At 43.5% G+C, this 15,514-nt stretch overlaps 7 protein-coding genes across 7 annotated transcripts; 3 read left to right on the top strand and 4 right to left on the bottom strand.

The window, feature by feature from the left end:
• Positions 1 to 1,209: 1,209 nt before the first annotated feature.
• O0I10_004637 (uncharacterized protein) lies at positions 1,210 to 3,882 on the top strand (the record flags this gene model as incomplete). The annotated part of the gene is made up of 7 exons (XM_058484694.1): positions 1,210 to 1,476; positions 1,590 to 1,947; positions 2,009 to 2,939; positions 3,036 to 3,354; positions 3,427 to 3,491; positions 3,571 to 3,626; positions 3,692 to 3,882. The coding sequence occupies 7 exons, from the start codon at positions 1,210 to 1,212 to the stop codon at positions 3,880 to 3,882; spliced, it is 2,187 nt and encodes a 728-aa protein (XP_058344571.1).
• Positions 3,883 to 4,310: 428 nt separating this feature from the next.
• Positions 4,311 to 6,243, bottom strand: O0I10_004636 (uncharacterized protein; the record flags this gene model as incomplete). Its single annotated transcript, XM_058484693.1, has 10 exons — positions 4,311 to 4,360; positions 4,423 to 4,526; positions 4,575 to 4,789; positions 4,849 to 5,030; positions 5,091 to 5,272; positions 5,344 to 5,449; positions 5,509 to 5,650; positions 5,718 to 5,875; positions 5,944 to 6,053; positions 6,164 to 6,243. The coding sequence occupies 10 exons, from the start codon at positions 6,241 to 6,243 to the stop codon at positions 4,311 to 4,313; spliced, it is 1,329 nt and encodes a 442-aa protein (XP_058344570.1).
• Positions 6,244 to 6,501: 258 nt separating this feature from the next.
• On the bottom strand, positions 6,502 to 7,608 carry O0I10_004635 (uncharacterized protein; the record flags this gene model as incomplete). The annotated part of the gene is made up of 2 exons (XM_058484692.1): positions 6,502 to 6,995; positions 7,056 to 7,608. 2 exons carry the CDS (start codon positions 7,606 to 7,608, stop codon positions 6,502 to 6,504), a joined length of 1,047 nt encoding a protein of 348 aa, XP_058344569.1.
• A 251-nt stretch (positions 7,609 to 7,859) lies between these two features.
• On the bottom strand, positions 7,860 to 9,668 carry O0I10_004634 (uncharacterized protein; the record flags this gene model as incomplete). Its single annotated transcript, XM_058484691.1, has 6 exons — positions 7,860 to 8,038; positions 8,108 to 8,607; positions 8,665 to 9,014; positions 9,078 to 9,237; positions 9,292 to 9,385; positions 9,446 to 9,668. The coding sequence occupies 6 exons, from the start codon at positions 9,666 to 9,668 to the stop codon at positions 7,860 to 7,862; spliced, it is 1,506 nt and encodes a 501-aa protein (XP_058344568.1).
• Positions 9,669 to 10,885: 1,217 nt separating this feature from the next.
• O0I10_004633 (uncharacterized protein) lies at positions 10,886 to 11,643 on the top strand (the record flags this gene model as incomplete). Its single annotated transcript, XM_058484690.1, has 3 exons — positions 10,886 to 10,888; positions 11,214 to 11,350; positions 11,412 to 11,643. 3 exons carry the CDS (start codon positions 10,886 to 10,888, stop codon positions 11,641 to 11,643), a joined length of 372 nt encoding a protein of 123 aa, XP_058344567.1.
• Positions 11,644 to 12,248: 605 nt separating this feature from the next.
• O0I10_004632 (uncharacterized protein) lies at positions 12,249 to 12,671 on the top strand (the record flags this gene model as incomplete). Its single annotated transcript, XM_058484689.1, has 1 exon — positions 12,249 to 12,671. The coding sequence occupies one exon, from the start codon at positions 12,249 to 12,251 to the stop codon at positions 12,669 to 12,671; it is 423 nt and encodes a 140-aa protein (XP_058344566.1).
• A 286-nt stretch (positions 12,672 to 12,957) lies between these two features.
• Positions 12,958 to 15,268, bottom strand: O0I10_004631 (uncharacterized protein; the record flags this gene model as incomplete). The annotated part of the gene is made up of 4 exons (XM_058484688.1): positions 12,958 to 14,348; positions 14,479 to 14,530; positions 14,622 to 15,116; positions 15,191 to 15,268. The coding sequence occupies 4 exons, from the start codon at positions 15,266 to 15,268 to the stop codon at positions 12,958 to 12,960; spliced, it is 2,016 nt and encodes a 671-aa protein (XP_058344565.1).
• Positions 15,269 to 15,514: the final 246 nt, after the last annotated feature.

Raw genomic sequence — 15,514 nt, 5'->3', positions numbered from 1 at the left:
GCTGATCCCTGCCTGTTTACAAACATAAGTACTCACCCATTGCGTGTCGCAACAAACACATGAAACCTCAACAAGTATCGCCGTTATGGTTGCCACGTTTTCACTTGCCCATTAGCTGTGCAACCATCATCGGGCCTTGACAAAGTATCGTGATCATCACCATCATCGCCATCGGCTATTGAGCACTGCAGCTGCGATACTACCGATAAATAATAAGCGTCCATGGGAAAAAGAAGAGCATTTGCGGAGATGATTCATCCGCGTGGCGATTGCTGTTCACTGATATTGATATCTGATCTTGCTTTTTTGGATGGGGGAGAGTATATATAACATCATTCATCATGTATACACATTATTGGGTTGAAGTAATATTCATCAAACAAGTTTCATAAATGAAAATGAGCAAAAGTAATAATGATTCTTTTTTTATCTGCAATGCTTTTCTTGGAAGTGCTCATCACGCATACGGAGTTTTGGGTGCAAGGGTAATACATTTACTGATGATAAACCTTAGTGCCAGCCGATCTCTTTATTCGGTGAATTCCCGAGAACACACACACACACACACACACACGCACACAATGAGCAGCAGGTGCTGTACTGAGTGAGTGACTGTGAATGAGGCAGATGATGAAACGACCATCAAAAAGTAATGCCCTCACATGTTTAGCTGAGCAGCAGTAACAATAACAAAAGTGGGAATAAGAATGCTAGTCATAGTAGTGTAAAAGGTAGGGCACATTAAGATACACCATATATTTGAATGCACGTTGAAATAGATACATTTGGGGTTATGTAAGCTAGATCCGTGCAGCGAAAGCACTGTTCGCAAGGGAAGACATCCACGTGCGTCACATTTTTTAATGCTTCTGATTTACGAATGGTCGGCTACATGCAGATTCAAATGCCAAACGAGGAATGGTTGTACTACATTCGAGGCAGCTGAAATGAATTTGTCCACACTCTTCTTTCTCTTTGTGTACGCAACGACTCTCAACGAACACCAACAGCACCAGCATAATCGGCACTCGTTTCATCTCTTGCTCGCATTCTCGATTCGATTGAGGCGTACTTGCCATTGAGCCACTCTCTCATTCGTCTTCCGATGTTGTATTAGCCAACTCGCCCTCTTTTCTCATTTTCACTCGTCGCCGCCCACCACTCCTTTTGTCATCGACATTTATTACACCTCTATACTCTCATCCCTGCATGTCAAAGAAACGCGGGTTTTTTCGTGGATATCGCCATGGAAATCGCAGTATGCCCAAGCTGTTGGGTACCAGGGACACTGAATCGACTCCTTCCGATAGCAAATCTATGCTTGAGATCGCCTTGGATAAAGCCAACACCGCCGTACTCTATGATCAAGCCGATGATTTTGATGCTGCGATAAGATCATACAAGGAAGCGGTGGGATTGCTTGAAGGGTTCTTCGATACGGCTGGCACCGAAGATCGAACACGTTTACAAAAGATCGTAAGTGAATCAATGGCTGAAGAAGGGAGCTCCTTAGAAACAAGGGAGAAGGTTCCTCGATAACTTTGCAGATACATCCAAAATAACCATATCCATCTCTCTTCCTTTCTTAGTACGAGTCTTATACCGAGCGCATCCAAACCCTGTCAGAGCAAATAGCCACCACCGCCACTGAATCAAGCAATAGCACCATCTCATCATCCGATCAATCCAGTATGCTGCATACTCTCGCTGAAGGCACCACCTCGTGGCGTACGCCTAAAAAGAAAATGGTCTTTGATGATGCAGCATCCACGCATACAACTGATTCATCCAAAACAACCATGGGTGGTTTCGTATCCATGCTCGCAAAAAGATCTCAGACAAAGTTGCATCAAATTCCAGCTGCCTTCAATGTTGATCCAAAGCCATCCAAAAGCACCCCCATCTCATCAACAAGTCGACCTTCAAAGACATGGTTGCCTTTATCAGGTATGTATACATACATATCAACATGACTCCTCGAAAACCATCTTATTCATCACTTTATCAGGCACAAAAAAGAAACGACATTCATCCGAGTATGCCAAGGAAAAGTCTGTGACATCTCAACAAGAAATGATACCTCCTCCAGAGTTACCAGTCATTGCCCCGGTAACCGATTCAGATGACTACTTTGATTTACGATCTACAGGCGCTGCCGATTTATTACTTCCTACTTCACGCTATTCATTCTTGAAAGATCCTGTCATCAAATCCACTTCATCATCCCCTCCACCACGACCATCAGCATCAATGTCAGCCAATCCTGTGACTCATGCAAAGCATCCACCATCGACCAAAAAGAAGAATAACGACATTCAATCAGCCAAAGCTATGGAAGATGCAATGGACAACTTGGCCAAAGTACTCGAGGAATCATCAATGGCATTTACTACAGAGGAGGAAGAGGAGCAACAGCAGCAGGATGAGGAGGTTGCTTTAGCTGCTGGACAGGAGAAAACAGAAGCACGATTATTGCAACATCAACAACAAGATCGTCGAACAGCAACCTTTTCTCCCTTTTGGCGATCATCACCTTCATCGGCTGGTAAAAACAATAAACCAACACTCACGCTGCAAAGGAGATCAACACGTATCCGAAGCAACAGTAATGCCAGCAGCACTTCTTCATCAACAGCAGCCTCTTCACCTCCCACATCACCACCCTCACGATGGGCATCATTTGAACAAGCCAGAGCGTTTTCATCTTTAGCGTTGTCACCCAAAGATCAACAACAACAACAACGACCTTTGAGCACATTCACAACCACCAGTAGCATTGTCAATACATCATCATCCCTTGATTCGGCACCTTTTATGAACCAGCCACCAGCCATTGTATCTCCTGTAACTATCCATCTCTCGCTCATGCAACGTCTCTCTCGAAGTATGGTGGAAGGTGCATATTTGACCGAACGGTTGTATGTACCAAAAGAGCTATGGTAAGTGTTTCAAAACAAGGACCCTGGATTTCTTTTTTTCTCCTCCTTCGCAATGGGACAACCCCTTTCTTACATTGATGCGCACGTTCTATTCAGGTACCAACCCAATATCCGACTTCCGGCCTTGGATGCTAAATTAGCCGCATGCGAGCTACTCATAGCAGGTCTAGAGCGTTTAGCATTGCTGGATGATGTCACCGATATTCCTCTCGCTCAAAAGGAACTCTGTCTTTTGGAACAATCCTTGGACCATATTCGAGACACCTTTGCACGTAAATTCGGCATCATGCAACATGACGATGATGGCAACAACCAAACTTCATCAAATACAACAAACAACAATAGCAACAACACGCATAGCATCCCATCATCCCCCTCATCGTCCACATCAATAACAGCAACTAAAAGTTCAAAGGTAAACGACATACCAGGGAATGTAAAGGAGCATCATTGGATGCTAACTACCTTCTTTTTTCTCCTTCTTTAGAGCTCATGGAGCAATAAATTGTCCAAATCTGTTGAACGGATGAAGCTGGAATCTTCACGGACATTGTAAGTAAAGTTAACCCTCCCACCTCCCCTCTCCTCCTCGAGACTTGGATCTAACATACAATGATTTAAACTTTTTTAGGGATCATCAATATATTCAAACTCTGATCAACTTGCTTTCCTCAACTCAAATACTTGGTATGCTAAAGAAAACAAAAGAGGGAGTTGAGATGGATGCTAACGTGATTGTACTATCATTGTAGATGCTTGGCATACACAGTACTCGGAAATCCTTCGCTGCGAGCCATCGGAAGATCACTATTTACCACTCTTGGTAAAGGTCGAGGCTGTCACTGAGACCATGCAGAAGATTGTATGTGGCTTTATCTTGCGAGACTTCAGCATTCTTTTCAACAAGTGGTCGAAACGGAGTCGTCAATGGCTCATCGATTGATCTACGTATCACACTGTAAATTAACACTGCATCTACCCATCACACTACTTTTTCCTCTTGTTATAATGCCTACACATCAGCCTTGTTTTTATTCATGCATATCCGTACTATAAACTCCTCTGCTTTTTGCATTATCTACGTAGTCAAATCTATACGTTATGTGAATGAGATAGCAGCCAATGGGCGAAGGAAGGAAGGTTGTAGGCATTGTTCTCTGACACAATGACCGATATGAACCAAGAAAATCACCCAGCACTTAATCACAATACATAAAGCAATAATTACCCCTGATCCTATTACTAGTAATGATAGTATGTAAAATGCCATATTGTTCAATGATGATAATGGTGATGTAGTAGCATCTCTTTTTGTCTATTTCATTTACAAAAAAGGGGGTGGATGATTGTTTAAAGAAAGGACAAATCCCATTAGTTGATTGCTTCTCGGAATGCCACCAATTTCTCTCCTTTGACTTGACCTAAATAAATGATCATTAGGCATTGGGATCACCTGGTACCTTCCATAGTCCTCAATACTCACTGTCTTTCTTGACCTCGTACTCGGCAGCCACATCGCAGTCCTTAAGCATTGCCTTTTCTAATACCTTGGCATTGTTACAGATAACACATCCATCCACCTTGGCACTATAGTATAGAGTTAATTTAGATCCTCACATGATAACAAGCACTTACTTATCAGCAATGACCACATGATCCATAATAACTGAATTTGCAATCTTGACGTTCTTGCCAATGACACAGTGAGCACCAACGCATGATTTCTTGACAGAGGATCGTTCATCAATTTTGGTGTGTTCGCCAATCATCGAATCGTTGCCAACTTGGGTCTTGGGTTGGACCTCGGCTGTGGGTGGTACCCGGATCACATCATTACCTTGCTTGGTTGCCTAAATAGATCGTGATGAGATACAACGTAATCAATGGCACCCTAATGGTTTACACTTACATGGCGATTAAGCTCACTGTAGCTGGGAATGGTGTTACCACGACCACAGAAACCACCTCGATAGACATAGACATGCGTTTTGACAGGGCTCTTGAAATCAGCGTCATCGTCTTCAATATGCTCGGATGCAGTCGTAGAAAGGGAGAAAGCTGTCTTCAACAATGGATCATTTGTAGAGGCATCTAACACGGCGAGTGAGAAAACAACACCTCTAGTATACAGCTTTATCAATAAACACTTACATTCTTGCACCTTTTCCCGCTCGACCATCTTTTTCTGATACTGACACTTGACAAGCATTGGCACGAGATCTTCGGATATGCTGACGATATTTTCCTTGTCCATGACCATGTCCAATACCCATCGCTTGAAAATATAAAGATGAGCATCGTACAAATCTGTGTGCACTCGTACACGAGGAAACCTTGAAATGGGGAATTAGCTGTTAGTATCCACATCACGTGATTTGGAATGCATTAACACATCATGACTCACTTTTTCAATAATGACATTCGCATAGAGAACTCCTCGTCATCGGATTGTGGCACCTTGTATACAAGAGCAGAATGATTGGTATCGATGCCAACGTATGGAGCCTGGCCTATGATACCCAATGTCAAAATCTTCTACTACATGACACACTCCTTGTCAATCACTTACCAGCATCATCCTTTGCAGCTTCGGTTAAGCTTGATTGATAAAAGAGGGCAGACATGGTGGGATCTTGTACACGGTGTGCATCCAAAAACTCGCGTGGGTTCAAATCAGTAACCAAATCACAAGGAACAACAATGAAATCTTTCTATCAATGGCAATTCCCGTTTTGCATTAATCCCTTTTGACGCCTTGAAGAAACCCGTATCCTTTACCTCAATTCTATCTTTGATGGATCGTAGAGCCTCAGCTGTGCCATAATCCTCATCCACAGATACGACATTGCAATGAACGCTGCCTTGGTAACCGCGCGAAATGTAGGTTGTGAGCTTGTGGTATGCTGCTCCTGAGCCTTGTATTAAAAGGATGGCGTCTATAGATGTGGATTGTGAGCATGTTGCTGGTGGTTGATGCATAGAGAGAGAGAGAGAGGATCATTACCATGGATACCAGCCTTTTCCAGCCACTCCAGTGTATATGAGATAATAGGCTTATTGGCTACTGGTAACAAGGCTTTGGGCATATTCTCTTCGTCTGAAATTGGGTAGAGACTGTAACGATTGGAGGAATGCGACAATAAAAAGGATAAATGTGTTGAATGAGAACCATGCATGTGTGTGCTGGGTGTGCCGTTTCGAGTGTAAAGAAAAGTGGTGCTCACCGATTAGTACTACCATAGCCTGCCAACACGACAGCTTGGAATTCGGAGAGTCGATGATGTCGCGTCTTGTCGAAAAGCATTGTAGTAGTCGTCTTTGCAAATGAGACAGCGGGTAAAAGAGAGGTTTTTATAGGTAAGAGGCTTACTCGAGCGCGGTCCGTGTTTTTGGCCCTTTTGGCTGTCTCAGCGCACTCCGATCAAACAGGCTTGAATGCAACGTTATGCTTCCCATCACCCTTTACTCTACATACTTGTGGCCTTGTTATCCTTATTATATAGCACGTAGCATTGATATCAATTGAACATGGCTTTATTCACAAATATAAATAAATGCGAGATTAAACATTATCAGCAGGATAAGTCAATCCGATCTCCTTTCGCCACTGATCCAGAGCTCTAACTTGACCCATACTATCTTCCCATGTCATATACTTGCACTCCTTCTCTCCTGCAAAGATGGCATCTGCCACAGCATCAGCTTCAATGGCGTAAATGTTGGGTTGAGGAATATCGAGAGGCACATCCACAGCTTCCTTGCCAAATTCGGTGTATTCAACGCGAACTGGGCCCATGGCAGGGATATCAGGTCGCCACAAATTCTGGACACGGATGGATCCCTTATCACCAATGACTTGAACGTATGTTTCAGTATCGGCAAAGACACCAGTAAAGAGTTGTCCACTGATGTTGTTTTCAAATGCAACGGATGCGACGGACCATTCATCCACCTTTGTATCAGGTTGAACATAGCCAACAGCCTTGACTTGAACAGGGTTGATGGGATCAGTGTTTTGAGCTGCACCAGCAATCAAACGGCAGAAGGACATGGGATCTAAATACAACGTGATTAGATGTATGTATATGTTTTGGGTCAAATCCTATCTCAACTTACAACCACCAATATCAAGGATAGCACCACCACCAAGCTCGTTTTGCCACAGACGCGACGATGGACCAAGAGGGAAACCATTGAAAGAAAAGTTGGCACGAACGACCTTGACAGTACCAACCTTGCCCTCCTTGACAAGATCCACCACCTTGAGCGTTTGTGGATGAATACGATACATGTAAGCCTCCATCATAAAGACGTTGTGTTCCTTGACGGCAGCAATAATACGTTTGGCCTCGGTCTCGTTCATGGCAAAGGGCTTCTCAACCAGCATGTGCTTTCCAGCCTTGGCACATTGAATGGCGACTTCACAATGTTGGGGATGGGGAGTTGAAATGTATACAACGTCGACATTGGGATCCTTGAGAAGATCGGCGTAGGAGCTGTAACAGTGCTCTTTGGGGACACCATATTGGCTACCAAACTTGACAGCGGTTGCCTCGGCTCGGCTGCCCACGGCCACTAAATCACCCTTTTGCGCGACTTGAAGACCCTTGGCAAATGTATGGGCAATGTTGCCGGTACCGATAATACCCCACTTGAGTGCTTGAGACATGTTGATCCGTGTGAATAAAGAAAGAGATAAAAAAGAACAAGAATGGTGTGGTGGCGAAAAAGAAAGCGGGGCCCCTTTCAACATTTTAGCGCACTTGATTACATCAGCTCCCCAGGGACCTTGCCTGTGTAACGAGTTGAAACTCAATCTCGAGATCGGGTCCCTTTACTACTAGCACACATTGAACCCTGTCATGGATACCCATAGTTACAATGATCCTGAAATGAAATTTATTATGCTGATGCTATGCGTCAACTTTCGTCATGACGTTGATCTCTTCTTATATCATCGCTTTCATCGTCATCTTTATCATCATTATTATCGTCGATGCTACGAGGAAGCATGAATTGAATCTTGGTCAAGTACCAAATAAAGATAGTGAGCACTACGGATGCGAAACTCATGGCCATGGTGGTGATTTTGCCGAGCCCTAAGATAAATCATTTTGGCATGTGTGAGACACATTATAACATTCCTTCCTCCTTCCTCTATCACTTACAGAAATCGGGTGAATCCGAGACAACCCATGCACGCACATTTATAAAGTTTGGCGCGAGATTACCGATAGCATTGATAAACGCAATTGCAAGAGCACGTGTATTGGTATCGGACTTGTAGATCTCATTGCACCATGCCAAGCATAGGGGTGTCATGGAGATGTTGGCAGTCAAGGCATAGGTTCCAATGAATACCAATGCTGGTGGATTGGCTCCATGATTTACCACAGCAAGGATCAGGAACCATATGGCTACCCAGAGTTGCACACCTGCCAAATGGAATGGCCGTTCACGGAAATGATCTGAACTCCATCCAATTGCCAAGGCAACGATAGCACCAAACAAGTACGCCGGGGTATTCATATAATTTGCAAAGGATGAGCTATAGCCCATATCACGTAAGATGATGGCAAAGTTGAGGGACATGTTATTGCCAATGTAAATGCATGCAAAGTTGACAACCATCAACCATGCATAGGGTGTCATTAATAGGTTTGAAAATCTATCATCATAGATGGATTAGTTAACATTGTAGCAAGCAAATGGATCGTATACCCACGTTTTCCAGCTATAGGTCATCGAGCGTACTTGCTTTCCTTGACGCATTAAGCGTGCTTGAGCTACTTTTGCCTCTTCTGGTGAGAGCCATGGTGTGTTGTGTGGATAGTTGGGGATAAGAAAGTAACCGGCAAGCCCAACAACTACTCCAATCAAGCCCTCGATGATAAATAGCCACTTCCAACCAGCCATTCCACTTGCACCATGAAGATTTTGAGCAATGCTTCCTGCTATTAGACCACCGAGGGCACCGCTGATTTGATTACCAATCGCAAAAAACATGGTTCTTTTACCGAGCTCAGTCTTGGTATACCAACTTCCCAATAAGAACATACAACCTGGATAAAAGGCCTAACAACGATACTCGTGTAAGCAGAGGTCAAGTAGCATCGCTTTAGAGGAAATGCCACTTACGGCTTCAGAAACACCAAGGCATAGACGCATTCCCCATAATGATTTATAATCGGAAATGAGTGCCATAAAGCTCACCACTGCTCCCCAGAGCAATACCACACTAGGTAGGAAGAACCTTGGCTTGACTTTGGTGATCACCATGTTCCCTGGAATTTGAAGACTATACCATTTCATTTAGCCTGTGGTGATGTCGATATATGAAAAGTACACTTACATAATGTACCCAATAAAGAACATGGTAACCGCCCAATTGTATGCGTCTGAATTCAAGTCCAAGTCTTCTTCCATACCGTTGGTGAATGCATTCTCTTCACGAAGCACACAAATGAATAACAACATCAAGTAATAACCATGTTATATACACTTACGCATGTTGTTTCGATCCAAAAGATTGGCGAAGTAGGCAAGAAACGCCCAAATCATCAAGCGTAAATCAAGCTTCCTCACCAACCGCCTTTCGATTTGAGGATCGATGGTCACCTCCTCTGGTGGCGGTGATGTTTGTTCGGTTTGTATGATTTCGACACCACTACTCTTGCCAGTTTCCTCGTCAAAAGATTTGCCATGGATAATTTGCTTGCTGGTGATCATGTGACGTTGTGTAGATCTTATAAGCACGGCCTAGGACAAGAAGGATTCTAATCACAGGGACATGAAAGATGTCTGTTTTATATACCAAGATTAATCCTGTGCATTGATTTGGATTGTTCCCCACATTAATTCACACACACGTACCCAGCACATGGAAATGCCATAATCAACAAGCTCAACAAACTTTATTCTTTGGTGCACATAGGCTCTCGTCATAGATTTTATGGTGGGAAGAAAAAAAAGCATGCGTGTACAATGACCGGGGATATACATGTTATGCAAAGTCATGGAAATCGTGAGCGTATTAGTAACCCAATCTCTACCCAAGGTAACGTCCTATCATTGGTATATGCAAATGGAAGTTACAACGTTTCATTGCATAGTAAACCCGCTTATAATATGTATGACTCTTATTATGCATCCCTTGATGATGATGCTATTTCCCTGTTGGCATCTCCAACATACATAACCAAGTCGGTACGGTCCGTGTGCAACTTCTCACGGGAAAATCACTTGGAATGACAGGATTGCTGATGTCAGACAACGCTGTGGATGGGACAATGGATACGCCTGCACTACTCATTTTATGACTTTTCTTATAAGCTGCATGCTACATAGCTGAGTATTCGATGCTGTCAAGAGACACTTGTCGTATAGAGCTTATTCGATAGACCCCTTCATTTTCAGCGTATTCACTTTAAAAGGGCTCAAATCGGCCATAAAAAGAAACAAGATAATTCATGCCTTAGTTTTCATGGAAAAGCAGGTTTCCATTTTCTGCAGGTGATACGAAATAATGGATACTCACGGTATTCACTTTGATCCAATCGCTGGTTTTTGACATCAAATGACACAGTGGGAAACGCTTTTTAACGGCTATGAGAAAATCAAAGTGACAGATAGTACGTTCCAACAAAGGGGACTTGGCAAAAGAACAGTAGGTATACTACTATGACTCTGCAATGTTGCTTTATGAGTTGTGGTGCTAGATTTATGATCTTAATAATGTACAAGGAGAAGAATGCAATATACAGGCATGCAACGTAAACCTTTATTATGATATCTGTAATAGGGACGAGGAGAGTGTATGGGCAACATGTGGGTTGAGCAAGTCTGATTTGGATCAAGCACAAGCAGGGGAGCTCTGTGATTGGCGGATAGGTTGATATCGAACATTGGCAGCCAGAAAAGTGATACCTCCTCTTTCCTTGTACCAAATGGTAAGGATCATGAAAGTGACCTAACGACCCATACATGCTCTCATTAGACTCGATCCATTTATCCATCCATCCATCCATTCATCCATCATATTACTTATCCATCGGCTTGTCTGCTTGGTTCGGTTGCCAGTATCATATGGAATCTCTACATGTTCAATTGCCATGGCGACGCCACAAGGCGACTCAACTTTTCGCTTTCATTTTACACCTCAACATACCTACTATTGCTTGGCAACTTGGATAATGGATTTGGATTGAGTCCAATGGGGGCATGAGCAAGTCGAAGGAAGAAGGGTTTTGGATATTGATGTATGGAATGCAATAGGCTACCGTCAAGGCACACGAACTTCGCAACAAGAACAAGGCCGAGCTTCTCAAGACTCTTGAGGAGCAAAAGCAGGAACTTGCCTCCCTTCGCGTGCAAAAGGTTGCCGGTGGCTCTGCTGCCAAGCTTCACCAAATGTAAGTAACATCGTGTATATGTTGGATGGGGATATGAATTAATCACATGGCTGGCTACTAGTGGTGTTGTTCGCAAGAACGTCGCTCGCACTTTGACCGTCATCAACCAAACCCAACGTGAGCAACTTCGTCTCTTCTACCAAAAGAAGAAGTACGTCCCTCTCGATCTCCGTGTCAAGAAGACCCGTGCCATGCGTCGTGCTTTGACTCCTTATGAACGCAAGCTCAAGACTGTCAAGCAACAAAAGAAGGATGCCCACTTCCCTCTTCGCAAGTACGCTGTCAAGGCTTAGATCATTCATTGTCTCGAACATGTATAAAAAAGTCTACAATGACAATCTTGCTTTAAAACATTGATGGATGATTCATATCGGATTGTGCGCGGTTGTTCGGATAAAGGGATACGTGTGTGTATGTGTGAGTGAGTGGGTATGAATACGTGGCCCTTACTTTTTTAATTCATCGGGCCGTTGATACGCAGTTGCATAGTTCTATACAATGATCCATTTCCAAAAATAGATGAGTACTTTGTTGACAGCTTACGGATTCAAAGGCGATTTGCCAGAAACTTCTTGAAGCGTCATTGTCAACCAAACAGCACATTTAAACGGCGAAGTAGCTTTTCCGAAATGACTCAAAAAGGAACCAATGATTTCGGAAGCAACGGAAATGGAAACGGCATAAATACCACTTGCAGTCAAGCTCATCCTCATTTTTCTTTCACACATTCATTCACTTTTTTTAAACAAAGAATCACTCAATCATGCCTCGCCAGGTAAAGCATCCTTTGGGAATTTCATTTATGCAATGTTGACTAATCACCGGAATCCAATAGTCTAGACGCTCTGCTCCCGCAAGACGACCTCCCACCCAACAGCAAACTCGTCAAGCACATACCATGCCTAATAGGCAACCACCACCACAACAACATCAACAAGCTGCTCATCCACCTGCTGCACCACATCAAGCACCACCACCGCCACAACAACATCAAGGCGGAGGAGGACCTGGTCTCTTTGGACAAATGGCATCTACAGCTGCTGGTGTTGCTGTTGGATCAGCTGTTGGCCATACGCTTGCTAATGGTGTTAGTGGCATGTTTGGTGGCGGATCACAACAAGAAACAGCTCCTGATCAATCATATCAACAACAACCTCAACAACCTCAATACCAACAACAACAACAGCAACAACCACTTTCATGTGATGAGAATGCAAAGGCCTTAACGAAATGCTTGAGCGATAATAATAATGACGTATCAGCATGTCAATGGTACCTCGATGCATTAAAGGCATGTCAGCAGATGTCTGCTCAATATTAGATTTGATAAATAAACCGTCAGCATCTGTAAATATATATATTTTCTCAAAGAAAAAAGCTTTTGTACTATCATGGCATACTATACATAAGGAGAAATGGGATGGGGAAGAATGAAGCGGTTGAGATTGGCATAAATGAGGTGTGATGATGATGGTGGCTGGTCAAGGAACGGGGAACTTTGAATAGATTTCAGCTATATGGTAAGGATTGTTGTCCGCACACAAAGGGGGTAAAAAAGGAGAATGGGTGGGAATATTCACAAGAAGAGTAAACAAAAGAAAGCATGTTTACAGATCATCAAGGTCATCGTCGTCATCGTCTTCCACAACAAGTTGTCGTCCAACAGAATTGCGACGAGTTACTGAAGCGGATTGAGGAGGATTGGCTATGAGCTCACGGTACTTTTCGGTCTTGATGAACTTGGGTACTGAGTCTTGAGCCATAATACGACAAATGTGATCATCCACGCGATCGTAAAGCTTGAGCATGTTACGAAGACAATGACTTGCATGGCCGTTGACAACAAGTGTAATCTGCTGCTGATGAGTAGGCTGAAATGCTGATGATACGAAAGGAATAGAGCCTGCAGGAGCCGATCCGGTCTCATTGTTGAACACCGAAAACGTGCTATTGACATAGGCAATGATCTCATGTCGTAGTTGATGATCGATGTTCACCTCCGAATGGGCATTGGGTGCAAGGTACGTGTCATAAATGGCGTAAGCATCCTGTAACAATTCCTTCGTCGACACATTCGGCTTTTTCGCTTTCTTGCGCATTGTGTAATAATCCACCCAAATATTGACGTTTTCTTCACAGAACTGAGACTTTAAAAAGTCGCGGAAATACATTCGGATCAAGGGGTCCTGGAGGATTTGTCGTAGCTTTGCCCAATGCGAATTGGGATCGATGTTGTGATCATGGTTGCTAAAGATCATGCTTGAAGGTCTTGATGAAGATGATGTGGATGCGCTATTGGAACGTTGTCTCTGTACTCCACCAGGAGATCTCAATTGTAGCAATCGTTCGGTGACTTCATCAATATCCTTTTGTGGTTTATCGGAAGAATGCCGTTCGCTATTGCTGTTGGGTGTCGAAGATGAATGGGGATGGTGGTCATCGGGCATATGAGGCACTGCAAATTCAACACGATCAACTCCTTGAAGAGCGTTTTCAAGTAATTTAGAACTACCATCATCACTAGCAGGCTCGCTTTCAGCTGAGGAAGAACCAGAAGAAATCGAAGAAGCAACCGTTTTTTTGGATGGAGTTGGATGAACAGTGGGTGCAGATTTTGTACTACTGCTATCGTGTCGGAGCCGAGATGCAAGAGCACGTTGACGCTGGAGTACTTTTTCATGCGTATCTGCAAGGGAACCTTCTTCAGAATCATCGCCATATTGATATGGCTTATCCCATCCAAGAACTTGACGACCACGACCTGTGACATGATACATGGTATTGCGACCCATTTTGAACATGATGGATTCATCCTTGGTGCTGTTCTCGCGGTCTGATTTATCAATCACTTGAGCAATCCACCCATATAAAACAAATTCGGATGCGACCATTTCAGCTTCTTCACGGGTAACAACGGTTGTGTATTCGCTAATCCATTCAAACGCCTGGTATCCATAAAAGGCATATTGAAATTCTTCAAGATCCTTCTTTTCAATGCCTAAGGGGTGGCACAGTACAAAGGGAGTACAACAACAACAAGTGAAAAGTAATAATGATCTTGTAAGCATTCATTGATATACATACATCATCTCCCCTTATTGTTGCCACTCATCTTCCCCCTTACATACCTCCAGCATCATCGGCCAAAAGAGACTCCATTGGAAGATACGCCATCATCGTCTGTTGTTGTATTTGCATTTAGTTCGTGTACTCAAGTAACACAAAACATCGGCCCGATCAACTTCCCACCACTTTTGCTCAAATGTTTTACCTTGAAAGCGATCGTCATGTTGGGGCGTGCAAATGCTAATCGGTCGTCTCGATCGGAGAGTCGTTCAAGGACAACGACATTGAAGGCGTCAATCTTGGTCAATGCTGGCTGCAAGCTCTGAATGGAGACTCGTGCTCGGTGAGAGAAGTCTTGGATAACGTATTTCCCCTTGGGCGACAAGAGCCAAATGGCTTTATCTTTCATGACGCGATTGGATGGATCGATAGCGTTTTCGAGCAAGCGAGATGTCGCAAAATGTTGAGCAAGCGTTTTACCCATCTTTGGAGACATTGAAAAGGTCGTTGTGGTGCGTGTCGCTATCAAGCGTGATGGATCAGCAGGATCGGGTGCTTTGATGATATGGGTGAACTGAAGATGGCCAAGGACTTCAATGGCCTCTGCAAATACAAAGCTGTTGGGAATAGTTCTAAATCGATATCGATGGTCTCTAAGACCGTGTTGTATTACGAGTGCTGCAAATAAATCGTTGAGGTCCTATTGCATAATGAGATGAATACATAAATGATGATGATGATGATAATAATAACAGGCAGGGGGTTTATTATTACCTGGCAGTAGGGGCGACCACCCGACGTGACCCTCATCAACGTCGTATAGGTCGCCATGGAAGACGCGCTATTTGGCATGATCCTTTAAAATGATAACCGGCCTCTGCAGCTAGCAAGGATGGATGATATTTATAAAGAGGAAATGGGAAGAAGAGAAAGAGAAATGGACCAGGGGAAAGAAAAGCTTCTTTATTCTCATTATCGCATTCATCTATAAGGTTTTCCTCTCATTATTATTTTTGTTCAATTGGTACACCCCCCACCCACACACATACACACACAGCCATCACACGCTCTCGATCGAATTCAAGTGTTACCTAGCAC

The sequence above is a fragment of the Lichtheimia ornata genome (genome assembly GCF_029851405.1).
Source record: "Lichtheimia ornata isolate CBS 291.66 chromosome Unknown scaffold00017, whole genome shotgun sequence".
Taxonomy (NCBI): domain Eukaryota; kingdom Fungi; phylum Mucoromycota; class Mucoromycetes; order Mucorales; family Lichtheimiaceae; genus Lichtheimia; species Lichtheimia ornata.
This window is presented reverse-complemented; position numbering and strand designations above follow the sequence as displayed.